This window comes from Terrapene carolina, unplaced genomic scaffold (genome assembly GCF_002925995.2).
Source record: "Terrapene carolina triunguis isolate 2854851 unplaced genomic scaffold, T_m_triunguis-2.0 Scaffold31508, whole genome shotgun sequence".
NCBI classification, from domain to species: domain Eukaryota; kingdom Metazoa; phylum Chordata; order Testudines; family Emydidae; genus Terrapene; species Terrapene triunguis.
The window spans coordinates 4,421-20,007 of NW_020695859.1; the positions used below are offsets into that span (position 1 = coordinate 4,421).

Here is a 15,587-nt window from a genome sequence, read left to right on the forward strand (position 1 = left end):
CCCCCACCTCTCCCCACAGCCTTCTGAGCCCCCAACCCCCCTCACACCTCCTCCTTCTAGGCTCCTAGCATCTTCTCCCCACAGCCCCCTGAACCCTCACCCAGCCAGCCAGTCCCCACCTGCCTTAGGGCCAGATCAGAGCTGCCCCCAGGAAAGGCCCCATATCCTATTCCCTGCTACCCTGAGGCAGCCAGTTCCCCTGCCCTGGGGCCAGATGGGAGCTGGTGCCCCTGGGGAGGTGCTGTGTTGCTTTTGTCAGTTTCCCTGTTGTGTGTTGCTCTGCGTTCCCGTTTGAGAATACGCCCCCCACACCCCCATGTATTATTTATACCTGGCTGCTGGCAGGACAGGACATGGCCACATCAAAGCCGCGGAATACTAATGGGGTGCCTGTGGGGCGCACAGTGTGCTGAGGCGGCATCCACCCGCCACTGATGCTGGGAGCCAGGTAGTGTTGCCAATTTTGGTTGGACGTATTCCTGGAGGTTTCCTCACATGACATAATCTTTAATTACAGATTAATCTTAAATTCTTGGAGACTCCAGGACAATCCTGGAGGGTTGACAACCCTAGAGCCAGGACTCCTGGGTTCTATTTCCCCACTGACCAGGGCCTGCTCTCCCTTCCAGCTCGTGGTCCCTGAATACTCTATCCATGGGCTCTTCTGCCTCATGTTCCTGTGTGCAGCCGAGTGGGTCACCCTGGGCCTCAACATCCCTCTGCTCTTTTACCACCTCTGGAGGTGAGTGAGGTCTGCGCCCTGGGAGCCAGCCCTCCTTGAGAGGACAGCTTGTGGGGGGAGGGAGTGCAGCCTCTGGGGGCAGTGGGTTGGGATTGAAGGACATGGGGCAGGGGTACCCAGGGCTGGGCTAGAAGGGGAACCGGCAGAGCCATGGGCATGACTGGGCTAGCAGGGGGACTGGCAGAGCCGTGGGCGTGGCTGGCCTAGCAGGCGGGACCGGCAGAGCCGTGGGCGTGGCTGGGTTAGGTGGGGGACCGGCAGAGCTGTTGGCGAGGCTGGGCTAGGCGGGGGACCAGCAGAGCCGTTGGCGAGGCTGGGCTAGGCGGGGGACCGACAGAGCCGTGGGTGAGGCTGGGCTAGGCGGGGGGACCGGCAGAGCCGTGGGCGTGGCTGGGCTAGGTGGGGGGACTGGCAGAGCCGTGGGCGTGGCTGGGCTAGGAGGGGGGTCTTTCCTAAGTACTACAGGAGCCCCTTGCACGAGGGGTTTGGGAGGACAAAGACGCTGTCTGAGCCCTGGCCTCGTTGCCCCCCAGGTACTTCCACCGCCCGGCAGACGGGTCCGAGGTGATGTACGATGCTGTCTCCATCATGAACGCCGACATCCTCAACTACTGCCAGAAGGAGTCGTGGTGCAAACTAGCCTTCTATCTGCTGTCCTTCTTCTACTACTTGTACAGGTAGCGCCCCAACACGGTTTCTGGGAATCCTTTCCAGGGACTGAGATGCAGCCTCCTCTGGGGTGGGGCACAGGGAGGTTATACAGGGATCCCTTACCCCATACTGAGGTACAGCTGTCTCTGGGGTGGGGTGCAGGTCTGTGTGCCTGGCGCTGAGACTCTGTGCCCCTGACCTGCAGCTCTGTTATGCTGCAGCATTTCAGGGTGTCTCTTTCTCTTTCTCTCCCCAGTATGGTTTATACTTTGGTGAGTTTCTAAGAGGACTGAGTGGGGGCCCCACAATTATCTCAGTGGCTGCTCCCGGACTCCTGGGTTCACCCCCAACCAGCTGTTTCTAGGAGAGCGCAAGAGATGCTGGGAACACAGGGGGGCCCTGAAACTCCAACACCCCCATGGATTTGAGGCTCTGCCCCATCGCTGGACGACTCGCAGGATCAGACGTTGGGCCTCCCCATATTAGGGCCGCCCCGCGTTTTGAGTGACTCACTAAACCCTGCTGCCCCTCATTTCTGCAGCGCCCATGAGGAGGGGAGCATCTGCCTCCCAGATGTACCCTCCCCACCTGTGAGATGGGGGCCAGGGCAGGAGCGACCCTCCCCCACCGCAGCTGGGACACTCCCCATTGCGAGCCTGTCTGTTGGGGGGCAGGGAGAGGGATGGGGCACCCTGTCCCACTGTTAAACCCATTTTAGGGTGCAGGGGAGCTGGGTACTGGGCACCCCTCCCCTGCAGTGTCATTATAATGTGGGAGTAGGGGCTCAGGGCTGATGTCCCCAACACAAGACCAGGGGGGTTCTTCTGTTGGAACGTTTATGTCTAATCCAGGGGGCGTAACCCACAACCTAGGGAGCACAGCCCCTGGCCCCCCCACCCACCCCAGAGCAGGCCCAAACCCCACACATGCCAGGGCATGGCAGGGTATTTCTGTGTGTTTGTAGTGTTGAATTTATTACCAGGAGTTATTGTCTGGAGTGGGGGTTGGGGGGCCAGGGGGTGCCTTAACTAGACCCCAGGGAGAAGGGGATCAAGGCTGAACAATGACACCCCCACCAGGTCACACACCCCTTGCAAATGTCAGGGCCCCTCTAACCTGCCTCCTCATTACCAAGCTGGGGGAGGATTTGGGGGTGCACTCAAATTTGGGCTTTGAGCCCAGAAAATTGGGATGGGGTCCCTGTGTGGGGGTGACCTGTTATCTTGCATGGGGAGTCCCTGAGCAGAGCACCCCGTTATCGGACATGGGGAGCTGTTCTGGGCTCAGTGCCGGTGGTGCTGGGGAGGAAACCCCTGGTCTTAGAGCGAGGGGATTCTACCCCCCCACCCCCACCCTCCACCTCCACCTCCACCTGGGGTCAGGCCCACACAGAAAGGGACCCTGGTGCCAGAGCTGTCTACAGGTGTGTGGGGGAAATTGCTTCCCCTTGGTCCCCCCCTTCCCCTCCCACGGGGCATTTGTGTATAAAAGAAACATTGGATAAACAATCCTCAACTTTGTGGCTAAATAAAAACTTGCAAAAAAAAAAAAGGGCCCCCCTGACCCCCCGGGGGCGGGAAGTGGGCCATGGGCCATCAGGGAGCGCTGGCTCCAATCTGGCCACAGGACGGGAGGGCGGGGGGAGGCGCTTTCCACTCTAAGGGGGCACCAGCTCCAATCCAGTCCCCTGCCACAGGGCTTCATCGCCCCCCTCCACAGCCACAGGAGAGGGGCTGAGCAGGCCCCGGACTGGCTGCCTCCCAAGGCAGGCGGAACATTGCCGGGGCTGGGGAGGGGAGGGGCGTGCTCTGACACTGCTGCTGTGGAGGCCGGTGAAGTGCTGGGCAGCCTGTTCCCACCAACCCTGCCTCCGGGGACACGTCTATGCTCCCAGCCCCCAGGGCACTGGGGAGCTGCTTTGCACTGCAACAGCCCAGAGGCCTTCAAGGGGTGCCAACATTGTGGTTCAAAACTAAGGGCCTGTTTTCGTAGCCCCCCCCCGATATTGTTATTATTTGAGGTCGCAGCATGTAGCAATAAGAAGCCGTACTCACCCCCCTCCACTCGCCAGGGGCATTGCTTGCTGCTTTTCACAGCACTCAGCAACTCCGGAGCTGCTTGTACAGAGATGAAAAAATAAGGGACATCCCTTGTAATAAGGGACTGCTGGCAGCCCTGCTTCTGAGTCCCTTGCCACAGGGAGCCCCAAAGCCTGCCAGGATGGGATGTGTGCCCTCACCCCAGGGCTGGGCACTGCTGTTGGGGATGTACGCAGCCCTTGAGCACCAGCGGGCACACACTCACTGTCTCAGCCCTTCAGCCCTTCTTGCCAGGCCAAACCCCTGCCCCCTACAACACCCCTCACAGGCTTCCCCCCAACTAGCTTCATACACACCCTGTATGCCCCCCCCCCCCCACACACACACACACCTAGCCACCTGCCAGCAGTCACTCAGCTGTGACTTGTGGCTGGGTCTGTCAGTCCTGCCTGAGCCAAAGGGCCAACCTTAGGGTTGGCTCCTGTGTGGGGACAGGGGTGGGTCATAGGCAGCGAGCTCAGTCCATATGGGACAGCCCAGCTAGCCAGCCCAGGGACATCCCCGCTCCTGGAACCTGGGCAGGGATTCCTGGGTTCTTTCCCTAGCCGGTGGGAGGGGGCTAGAGCCAGGATGAGGGGGGGGGAACCCCTGAGGCCTGCAGGGCTCTGTTACTGCACTGGGGGAGGGGGGGGGTTTGGGGGGGGGGCTGTTAGCCAGGATTCCTAGGTCCGATCCGCTTTGCTGATATGTTTCCCCTCTGTAATGAGATCAGGAAAATTCTCTCCTGGGGCAGTTGTAGGGCTGCAAAGCTCTTTGAAGCGCTAGAGAATAATCAGCAGCTGCTGTTTTCTGGGCCATTTATCCAACATTTTTCATCAGGGAAATTCCTGTCTTAGATCAAATTTGTCACTATGCTGCCAGGGAGAGAATGTGAGGGAGAATGAGAACCTTGCACTGGCAAAGAGCCACCTCCCCCAGGCTTTGATCTGCTGGGAACGCGCTCCATCACAGCCGTGTAGATAGGGATCCCTCGCCTGGCGCTGCGCTGCAGCTGCCTCTGGCGTGGGGCACTGCGGCTGTTTATACAGGGATTCCCTCGCCTGGCAGTGAGCAGCAGCTGCCTCTGGGGGTGGCGTGCTGGGGCTGTTTATACAGATTTCCCCCCCCACCCCGACTGGCACTGAGACCTGACCCATCAGCATTTTGGGGGTTGGCGGGGGGGGGGGGGGGGAGAGCGTGGTAGGAGCCCAGCCCCCAGGCTAGGAGCTGTTATGTAACGGCCAGTGCTCACTACCTTCCCTACTTGCTCCAGCACATTAGCCATGAGCTGCGGTGCTGATGGATTTAATCTGCTTAGGTGAGTTGCCACCTGACCACCCCCAGCTGCCCCCCATCTCCAGCCACAGGACCCCAGCTGCCTGCCCTGGGGCTGCCGTCAGCTTCCCCCCTCCCCCCCCGCCTACCCCCTGCAATGCCCGTGAATTTGTCCTCGATTCGCTCCATTTCCTCATTAAACAAAGCAGGCTAGTTAATGTGTGTGCACCTAGACTAGGCACGGGGTGGGAGGGAGGGGGCAAGCATGTGTGTGTTTGTGTCCTACCCTCCAGGGGGTGGCAGAGCCAATCCAGCCCCAGGGCAGGGGAAACAGACTCGTGTGGGCGTGCAAGGAATGGACTACAGGGCCTATCCTCTCTCGGGGGGAGGGTGCTGGCTTTTGGGCACACTGGCACAGGCATGGGTGATGGTGCTTGCGCAAGGTGTGTCAGGGTTAGAGCTGGGAAGGCTGGCAGTCAGGCCTGTGGGGTCTGGTCCCAACTGGGGGTGTGTGTGTGTGTGGGTCTATTGGTTAGAATGGTGGGAGGTGGGGGCTGGGTGTCAGGACTGCTGGGTTTTTAGCCTCGCTGCGGGAGGGGCCATGGAGCTAGTGGGAAGAGCTGGGAGTCAGGACAGTGGGGTTCCAGTCCCAGCTCACTGGAGTGGGGGGAGAGTTCACACCTCATTCACCCCTCCCACCTCCAACCAAAGATCTCTGCTTAATTGGAAGAGCCAGCAACCGCCAGAGCTGTCAGACGCAGGGAGCGTGGCGGGTGGGGGCATTGGTAGGAGCTTGGGGGTCGGGGGGCAGGAAACAGTGCTGTGGGACGGGGTAGAGCTTATCTGTCTTTCTTGCCCCCACCCATCCATGCTGACTGAGGTGCTGGATTCACGGTGAAGGGAAATGATGGCGGGAGGAGACCCAGGCGCCTCCCCCACCTGCTGAGGTCAGCATTGCAGCATGAATTGCTCTTGGGGGGGATTGGCTGCAAGGTGGTGATAAGCAATTAACTAACAGAACCGGAGGGGGAGCCCAAGGCTGGGCTAGCAGGGGGTTGTGGGTCAGGATTGAGGGGCACTGGCAGAGCTGGGGTGGGAACCTACAGCTGCTCTAGGCATATGGAGGGGGTCCCTGGCTCATAACTGGGCATAGGTGCTGGAACTGGGGTGCTCCCGCACCCCCCGTTCTTAAAGTGGTTTCCATCATATCCAGGGTTTACAGTTTGGTTCAGTGGCTCTCAGTGCCCCCACACTGTACACGTGGTTCCAGCACCCCTATAACTGAGGGCATCTGCTGAGGAAAGTTTGTGGGGATTCAATAGCATCTGCTTCCATTTGCTTCCCTGAGCAAAGGGCCCTGTGTGCTCGCACTGACACCTGGTGGCAAGAGGCAGAATGACAATGTCAGCAGCATTGAAGGCAGGATAAGCCAGAGCTCCTGGTCTGTTCCCCTCCTCACCCTAGCATCCCTGTGCGGCAGCAGGCCTGGGCTATAGTGGAGGCGAGGGTTAAAGTTCTGGGCAAAGGGGCACAGACCCAGCAGCAAATACAACTTCTGCAACTCCAGCTGGGCGCTTGAGCCCTGCCTCTGATTGGCTGCTTGCCCCATCTTCTGCTGCAGAGTTCTTCCCCCAGGCGGTGGGGTGGGGGTAGAGTTAATAGGGGGTGAAAGGAGGGGCAGTTTGATGGGGCAGGCAGCTATGAAGTCACTTTAATAGCTGTGGAAAATTACAGCTGAAATCCTTCCTCCCCCCCCCCTCTTTTTTCAGACTACTTTAAGCGGTGTAGGGAGCAGGGCCTGCACTTGTCCCCACATGGTTCAAAGCTCCCTGCAGCCAAACACTCAACCCTGAGCTGTAAAGATACCAAACCCTAATGAACCTCCCACCTCCATCACTCCAGGGCACAATAATGGAATGACTGACACAACAGAACTGAATAAATAAAGAAGTGTGGTATAATTAAAGCCAATCAACACAGGTTTATGGAAAACAGAGCCTGTCAAACTAACTTGGTATATTTTTTGGTGAGAGTCAAAGATGAGTGTTGATGTTGAACATTTACACTTCTGCAATACATTTGCCATGGTACCCCAGGATATCTTAAGAAACCACATCAATACTAAATCACCACGGCACACGTTATTAACTGGATTAAAAACTGGCTTACTGAGCCGTCTCACATTTCACTTGTAAACAGGGAAACATCACTGGGTGCATATGTTTCTACTGGGGTCCCACAGTGCTTGGTCCTATCCTGTTTAATATTTTTAGCAATGACATGGAAGAAAACATAAAATAATTGCTGATAAAAGTTTGCAGATGACCCAAAGATGGGAGGAGTAGTGAATAATGAAGAGGACAGGTCACTGATACAGAATGAGCTGGTAAGCTGGGTGCAAACAACCAATATGTGATTTAATATGGCAAAATGTAAAGTTACACATATAGGAACAAAGAATGTAGGTTACACTTACAGGATGGGGGACTCTATCCTGGGAGGCAGTGACTCTGAAAGGGGCTTGGGGGTCATGGTGGATAATCAGCTGAATGTGAGCTCCCAACGTGAATCTGTGGCCAAAAGGGCTAATGCAATCTTGGGATGTATAAATAGGGGAAGCTTGAGTAGAAGGGAGGCTCTGTTACTTCCGTAGGTGGCACTGGTGCAGCTGCTGGAATCCTGCGTCCAGTTCTGGTGGCCATAATGCAAGAGGGATGCTGATAAATTGGAGGGCTCAGAGAAGAGTCACGAGAATGATTAAAGGCTTAGAAAACATGCCTCAGAGTGAGAGACTCCAGGGGCCTGATCTATTTAGCTTAAAGAGAAAGCTAAGGGATTACTTGGTCGCACTCTAGAAGTGCCTGCTGGGGAACAGCACTTGGATAACAGAGAGCTCATCAATCTAGCAGACAAAGGTCTAACACGATCTAATGGCTGGAAGTTGAAGTTAGACAACGTCAGACTGGAAATAAGGCACAAGTTTTTAACAATTTATTAATTAACTATGGAACAACTTCCTAAGGATTGGTGGATTCTCCGTCAATTGCAATTTTTAAATCAAAACTGGATTTGTTCCAAAGTATCTGCTCTAGTTCAAAGAGGAATTAATTCAGGGCAGTCCCATGGCCTGTGTCATACAGGAGGTCAGACTAGATGATCCCAACAATCCCTGGTGTACTCAGTCCTGTTCAGAACAGCAGGCTGGTCTAAGTCTCCTTTCCGGCCCTACCTATCTATGATTCTGTGATATATAATCTATGGTTCTATGAATGGGACAGAAATTGCAGTGGCATCAGGTTGGGATTGAGGGGCACTGTACTAGTACTGTGTGTAGCGGGGTCCACAATGCCTGCAAGGGTAGAATGCTCCCCTACTGAGTCCCCACCCTGCTTCCTGCTCCACAGCCCGCCTAGTACCATGCCTGGGCACTGGGGCCAGGGCTGCAAGGGCAAAGTGCCCCCTATTGGGCCACTGCCCCACTCTCTGCTGCACAGCTCCCCCTAGCACCATGGCCCAGCACTGACACACAGACTGCTGGTTAGTCAGGACTCTTTATTCCCTCTCCCCAAGTGTTGGGTTTTGATGGAGTTCTCCAGGAAAACACTGATATGCTAGAAACACTGTTTTTTGGGGGTACTTTCCATCCCAGGGGACTGGGGGACCAGATACCCACCAGCAGATGGGAGGTGGGGGGTAGGGCCCTGCACCTGAGGTGATGTGGCTAGGCAAGTCCCAGAGGGCAGGTTAGTGTTATCATCCCTCCTTCAAAGTGAGGGTGAAACTGAGGCATAGGCAGGAGAAGGGACACACCTCAGGTCACCCAGCCAGTTGGGGATAGAACCCAGGAGTCCTGGCTGCCAGCCCCCACATGGGGGTCTGAGGTGTCCATGCTTCAGGTTGTGTATGGTTCCCGGCAGCTGTGCATTGGAGGATGTGTGTCCTGGGTGCCTGTATGTCTGGGGGCGTCCCAGGAGTCCATGTGTCTGGGACGGACTGTCCCCCAGGGCGCTACGCTGCCCCATCTCAGCGGACCAGGTGGAAGGTGAGCCAGTAGACGATGAGTGGCTGGCAGGCAGCAGCCCCCAGGGTGACATAGGTCTGACCACGCCCACCGCCCCTGGGATGCCCCATCCCATCTGGCACCAGGGACGGGTGCAGCTTCATTCGCAGGGATCGTGCCTGGGGAAAGACAACATTAGATATAGGGGGGAGCCTGGCCCGGTAACCCACCTGCCCTGTCTCTCCCTGCCACCACCTCACCTGTGGGGAGACAGCGTTAGACATGGGGGATGAACTGGTAATTACCCAGCCCCACTCCTCTTCTCATGCAGCCCCATGCCCAGGCCCCCACCTCTGCACTGCCCCCATGGAGTGAGTTGAACATTGCAGCTACTGTGGCTGAGGGAGCCATTACCAAGTCCCATGATGCCTCATGTTCAAAGGCTACTGCCCCTGCCGCTGGGATTGGCAGATACTACCATGTGGGGACAGGGCATTGGAGACTACTCCATGGGATGGCCTCAAATGGCCCAGGGGCCACATGGCCTCGCTCACTTCTGAGGCTCTTCCCCTATCTCCATTCCCAAGCACCTCCAACCTGTGGGTTACAGGGGCTATAGCTGCTGTAGAGAAGCAACCCCCATTCCTGGGTGCCTGGCCCCAGGGATTTATGGGGGCTCTACGTGTCTATATAGGGGCTGTCCGTAGAGATTACAGAGGCTGTAGGTGTCCATATTGGGCCCTGCACTCACCAGGAAGTACATGAGGGCACAGGATGTCCAGGCAAGGGCCACGTAGTACCCATCACTGCCAAAGAGCAGCCCCCCCCAGCACAGCCAGGATCATCCTGCAGGAGACAGAAATTAGGGAAGGGCAGGGCCAGGCAGTGAGAGGGGGCTCCTCACATCTCCCCTCCCTGCACGGATGCACCAGCCCCCCTCCTCCAGCAGCATGCCATCCAGCCTGCTCCCTCATCCTGGTGGGACCCCTCAGACTCACCCTCGGTATCACCCCACCCAGTCCCCCCATCCCAGCTGGACACCTCAGACCCACTCTCAGCTTCACCCCATCCAGCCATCCCAACCCTGGCAGAACACCCAACCCCACCCCAGCATCACCCGGTGCAGCCCCCCATTCCAGCAGGACCCCAAGGCCCACCCCACTGGTGCATCATGGGAGATATAGTCTGTGCAAGGGACACTGGCACACAGTGGAGAATGGGGGCTTGAGGCTCCCGGACTATAACTCCCATGATGCCCTACAGCAGCTTTTCCTGAAATTTTTTTGAGCAAAATTGAAATATTATCAGAATTTAAATTTTCGCCAAAAAACTGAAATTTTCCATTAAAAATGTAGACAACAATAATTAATTTTTTGTTTTCATTAAATTATTTTCATTTCAGCCTAGTTTTCTGTAACCCCTGCCCCACTTTTGTAGCCTCGAACCCCCCTCCCCGGCAGCTGCCTGGCGCTGCTGCCCGCCCAGCTGGCTTGCGGCAGCAGGGCTGTCCTGCATGCAGACTCACCCCACGTATTTGTACCCACTGTAGGCGAGCAGGTCGAAGGGCGTGAGGTCGCTCTGCACTGTCACTAGGTACAGACTCAGGAGCAGGGCGAGGACTTCAATAACTACCCACACAAAGGCAGTGCTGGCACACATGCCCAACACCTCCGGGGAGAACCTGCCAGGGAACCATGACAGCAAATCAGCCTTCACTTCTGCCGCTGGGGTGGGGTGCAGGTGCTATTTATACAGGGATCCCTTGCCTGGCGTTGAGATGCAGCCACCTCTGGGGTCACATAGCAAAGCTACACCCGAGTTTGAGAGGGGAAATAGGGGAGAATCCTGCAACCGACAGAAACTATAGCAGAGATTTAGAGACAGGCAGAGTCACCCAATCTGGAACTTGGCTAGGAGGACACCTGGGTTCACACTTCAGCTTTTGAGGAAAACACCAGCGGGATCCTCCACACCCGGGAATCACTGGAAAAAAGGACCCACCGCGCTAGGGGACTGGGGTCAGTGCTGCCTGAGAGGGGAGAGCGCCTCTGACAAAGCCTGTGGGGGAAAAGGTGGGCTGAGAGTTTTGGTGGCTCCAGGGAAGCAGGACTCACCTTTGCTGCAGGCCCAGGGCTATGCCGGCCAACAGGATGTAGGTGATAAAGGCCATGCCTGAAATAGACACACAGATGAAGCGTGAGCTACAGTTTCCACTGAGGGGGAGATGAAACCCATAGACAGGACAGGAAATGTGAGGGGAGGGGATCAGCCTCCCGGGGACAGTGCTAGCGAGGTCCGTCTGCCTAATTGACTGGGCAGTCTGTCCATTGACCCTCCCTCCCCCAGTTCATCCCCATTTACACACCCCCATCCATTCATCCCCATACACACCACACCCTCTCTCTCTCTCTGTCTGACACCTACCAACTGCTCTCTCTTGCACTAGATACAGACAGAAACAGGGGGTCTCTTCGACCCTAGCTACCAGTCCTAGGAGAAGGGTCATCAGGCCCTGGCCCCTGGGGCTGAGGATGGGTGGGTGAGTGGCCTGAGAGTGGAGGGCATCAGACCTGACTAACCTGGGTTAGGAGGAGAGGCCCCTCCCCCCATCACTATTTGCTTGATCATACTCACTGGGGATGTACAGGTCCGGCGCATTGATGTCCTGCCGGGGCGTCAGGGGTGTGTCCCTGCTATACCGAACCTCCCAGTTCTAAAGAGAAGGGAGAGTGATTGGATATTGCCTCTAAGCCTTGCAGATCCTTATCCATTAAACGGGGGAAACTGAGGCACAGACATCATCATCATCATGCAATTGAACCAATGGCAGAACCCGGACTAGAACCCACGTGTCCTGATTCCCAGGGAGAGAACCCAGGAGTCATGACTCTCAACCCCACGGCCAGTTCTGAGACCCCATAACTTGTGCATCAGGATGTGCGGCAAGGGCATCCCGTACCTGGTGTGCATACGGGAAGAGCAGCAGCGCCAGCTTCTTGGTCACGTAGGCAGTGTCCACGGCGAAAAAATATTTGAGCCTGTTCACTGACATGAACCTGTGGATCTGTGCAGGAAGAGTCGGGTTATGGCACCGGAAAGGGGACTTGTTACTGTTTCAGGAAGAGCAGGGGGTTGTGCTATGGGGCATAACGGGGGACTAATCATACTGGGTGGGGCAGGGGTGGTTATCACACCAGGCTGCACCAGGGGATTACTGCACTGGGCAAAATGGGATGTGTGTGACAAGTGTTACTCCGCTTGGGGCATCCTGGGAGGACAAAGCCCACCACTAGTCAATTAGCGACACCTCCCCATTCTCCTGCGGGGGCCAGATCCAATTTATAGAGAAGAAACTGAGGCAAAGAGACAGGAAGGGAACACCGGAGTCCTGGCTCCCAGCCCATCCCTGCTCTAATCCACTAGATCCCACTCCCCTACTACAGCCAGGTATAGAACCCAGGAGTCCTGGCCCCCAAGGTCCACTCCCCTCCCAGAGCTGCGAAAAGAACGCAGGAGTCCTGACTCCCAGACCCCCCACTTTAACAAACAGACCATGCTCCCTTTTGTGAAAGGGCCATGGAGACTCAGTTCCCTCTACCCTGCAGAGGGGGTACTGCCAAAGTAGGGGAGGACTCTCCCCACCATGGAGGCGCAAGGTATGCAGATTCCAGGGGCTGCAGGGCCTTCCCCCCCCCCCAACCCCCCCCCCCCCCCATTCTAGCCCTGAGCAGTGCAGGGGTCTGGGTCCTGTCCCTCCCATACCTCCTTGTGGACAATGTCCTTGCTCTGGCTGGCGATGGAGGAGCCATAGGCCACGGCCACGTTAGCCATTGGGTCAGCCAGGAGGGTGTTGAAGCCCATGTCGATTCCTGAGGCAGGGGTGCCTTGTGCATGTTGGAAACCAGCACTGGTGTCATCGAAGAGCTGGTGGGGGTCCGGGGCAGGAGGGACCAGGGGGCCCCGGCCTCGGTGCTTGGAGCCTGCAATACGTATAAAATCAACGTTGATCAAATGTGCAGACAACATGCAGATTGGTAAATAGTGACTAGGCCAGGGCTGTCATACAAAGCGAACTGAATTGATTGGGGAGCAGGACCCATTCAGACACACTATATTTTAATACAGCCAAACGTGGCCACCCATCTAAGAACAAGGGAGTCAGGCCGTGCGGACAGAGCTGAGACTGTCTCCTGGAGAACAGTGACTCTGGACAGGATCCAGGGGTCAAAGTGGACAAGCAACTGACCATGAGCTCCTAGTGCCATGTTGTGGCAATAAGGACTAAGGTGACCCTTGGAGTCACCCAATCTGTAACCAGAGTAGGTGTAAATAGGTGCATACAGCACTGGGCAGACCCTTACTGCAACAGGGCATCTGGTTCTGGGGCCACAGGTTGAAAAACTGAAGAGGGTGCAGAAAGGAGCCGTCAAAGTGACTTGGGGGCTGAAGAACCAAGTCTCTCGCTCGAAGCCTTTAAGAGCTCCAGATGTTCAGCGTATCAAAGAGACGATCAAGACTTATTCATGGTGTCTAAGTAGCTTCGTGGGGAGGGGAGAATGGGATGTAACTGGGCCACGCTGGTCTTTTCTTCCTGACTTGGCGGGGGGGGGTGGTGGTGCAATTCTACTGTGTACCCGTAACTCTTGCCACATCACAGCAGGCCTGGCCCTTGGCATCGCCCCTCCCCACACAGGGCCTGGCCCTGGGGTCCCCCCACCCCAGCTCACGCAGGGCCCTCAAACCCCCGAGAGCTGCCAGCCAATCCCAGCACCGGAGAGACCCCCGAGCCGGCTGGGGGGCCTCGCCCGCTGGGTCCAGCCCCCCACAGCTGCCCACGTGCTGGGCCGGGGGAGCCAGGAGCTTCGGGAACCCGACACCCAGAGCCTGGGGGCGGCTGGAGGCCTCGGCGGAGACACCAGCCTGGCCGGGGTCTCCCGAGGCAGCAGCGGCCGGGCGCGGAGACCTGGGGCGAACGGGTCCCGGCAGCCCCAGCTCCGCAGCTCCCCACCGCCACCGGCCCGGCCCTCAGGAGAGGGTAAGCCCCGCGCCCCGCACTCACCTTGCCCCCCGTAGCCCTGGTGATAGGCCATGGCGGGCTCAGCGCGCGGCCGCCCCCGCGGGGCTTTGTGGGTATGAATAACAATGAGCTGCGGGTCCCCCCGGGCGCTTTCACGGGCCCTTCGTTCGCTGCGGGCACCCCGTTCCGTACCCTGAGACCCGGCAGCAGCCACGTCCCCGGTCACACGCTCCCCAGTTCCGATTGGCCGCCGGACCACGTGGCTTGGACAAACGGTCATGCTGATTGGGTCAGGAGATATCAATCCAGACCCAGTTGTTCCAATGAGAAGTCAGAGGGCGGGATGTGTGGCACCAGGAAGCGGCGCATGCGTATTTACTGCAGCTGAAGCTCTAAGTGCCAGGAGTGTGGGGGTGGGGGCGAGCAGTTGTGAAGGGGCCAGTGGAGCGGGCGAGGGAGTAGCTCAGTCAGGGTTCTATATACTAGATCCATGCTTTGTACAGCTGTTAGTGGCAGGGCCGCCCCGGGGGGCAAGTGGGGCAATTTGTCCCGGGCCCCGCAGGGGCCCCCACGAGAATATAGTATTCTATAGTATTGCAACTTTTTTTTATGGAAGGGGCCCCCGAATTTGCTTTGCCCCAGGCCCCCTGAATCCTCTGGGTGGCCCTGGTTAGTGGCTACTGACAACCAGTGCCCCCTGCACTGCACATACAGTCATAGATGCCAAGGCCAGAAGGGACCACTGTGGTCATTTAGTCTGTCCTCCTGCATGTGACAGGCCACAGGACTGTCCTGAATTAATTCCTGTTTGCACTACAGCAGCTATTTGAGAAAAAACCCCATCTATTCTTGATTTAAAAGTTGTCTGATGAAGACTCCACCATGAGCCTTGGGAAGTTGCTCCAATGATTAATTACCCTCGCTGGTAAAAATTTATGACTTCTTTCCAGTCTGGCTCTGTGTAGGTTCAGTTTCCAGCCATTGGATGTCAGATCTCTGTCTGCTGGATTGAAAAGCTTGTTAAATTTCTGTTCCCCATGTAGGTACATAGAGACTGTGATCAAGCCGCCTCTTAACCTGCTCTTTGTTAAGGTAAGCGGATTCAGCTTCTGAAGTCTCATATAAGGCACATTTTCCAATTCTTTAATCATTCTTGTGGCTCTACCCTGACCCCTCTCCAATTTATCAACATGATTCTTCTTGAATTGTGAACACCACAACTGGACACAGGATTCCAGCTGTGGTCGCACCTCTGCCACGTACAGAGGCAACAGAACCTCTTCTCTACCTGAGATTCCCTTGTTTGTGCATCAAAGGATTGCATCACACTGAGAGCTTATGTTCAGCTGCTTATCCACTATGACCACCAAGGCTTTTTTCAGAGTTAACAGCTACCTCCTCCTGCCCCTGAGACTGCTCTACATCCCGCAGCTCTGTCAGGTGCACCTGCACAGCCAGGAAAATACCAGGCATATGAGTGCACGCCTCCCCTACACAATACCCTGGGGAAGGTGCACTCAGCTACTGGTCAGTAGCAATTGGTGTGAGGATCCTGATGTAATTGTGGGGTCCCAGCCAGGGGAATTGGAACAATAAATACACAGAGAAGCGGAGGAGCCTGAGGCAGCCACCAATGGAGTTTTTGCTGGCCACAGATGTGGGGGATGGGGAGAGTTCATATCTGAATAACAACCTAGCACATTTTTTAAAAACAGAGCCTGCAGGAATTAGTCAAATCCCACGGATCCCTGGGAGACTAAGCCCATTGGGCCCCATCTGCACCCCAAAGCACACCCCCACTTTGGGCCACTGACTCCAATTGCA

At 56.6% G+C, this 15,587-nt stretch overlaps 2 protein-coding genes across 2 annotated transcripts; one reads left to right on the forward strand and one right to left on the reverse strand.

The window, feature by feature from the left end:
* Positions 1–629: 629 nt before the first annotated feature.
* LOC113409244 (protein cornichon homolog 2) lies at positions 630–1,999 on the forward strand (the record flags this gene model as incomplete). Its single annotated transcript, XM_026662947.2, has 3 exons — positions 630–742; positions 1,276–1,419; positions 1,650–1,999. Coding segments are annotated over 3 exons (285 nt in total), but the record flags the coding sequence as incomplete, so codon positions are not given.
* Positions 2,000–8,284: 6,285 nt separating this feature from the next.
* LOC112110742 (protein YIF1A) lies at positions 8,285–13,987 on the reverse strand. The gene is given in 9 exon segments (XM_024205892.3): positions 8,285–8,925; positions 9,498–9,572; positions 9,574–9,592; positions 10,272–10,427; positions 10,861–10,918; positions 11,381–11,459; positions 11,706–11,810; positions 12,509–12,726; positions 13,806–13,987. Coding segments are annotated over 9 exon segments (897 nt in total). The 5' UTR covers positions 13,837–13,987; the 3' UTR covers positions 8,285–8,769.
* Positions 13,988–15,587: the final 1,600 nt, after the last annotated feature.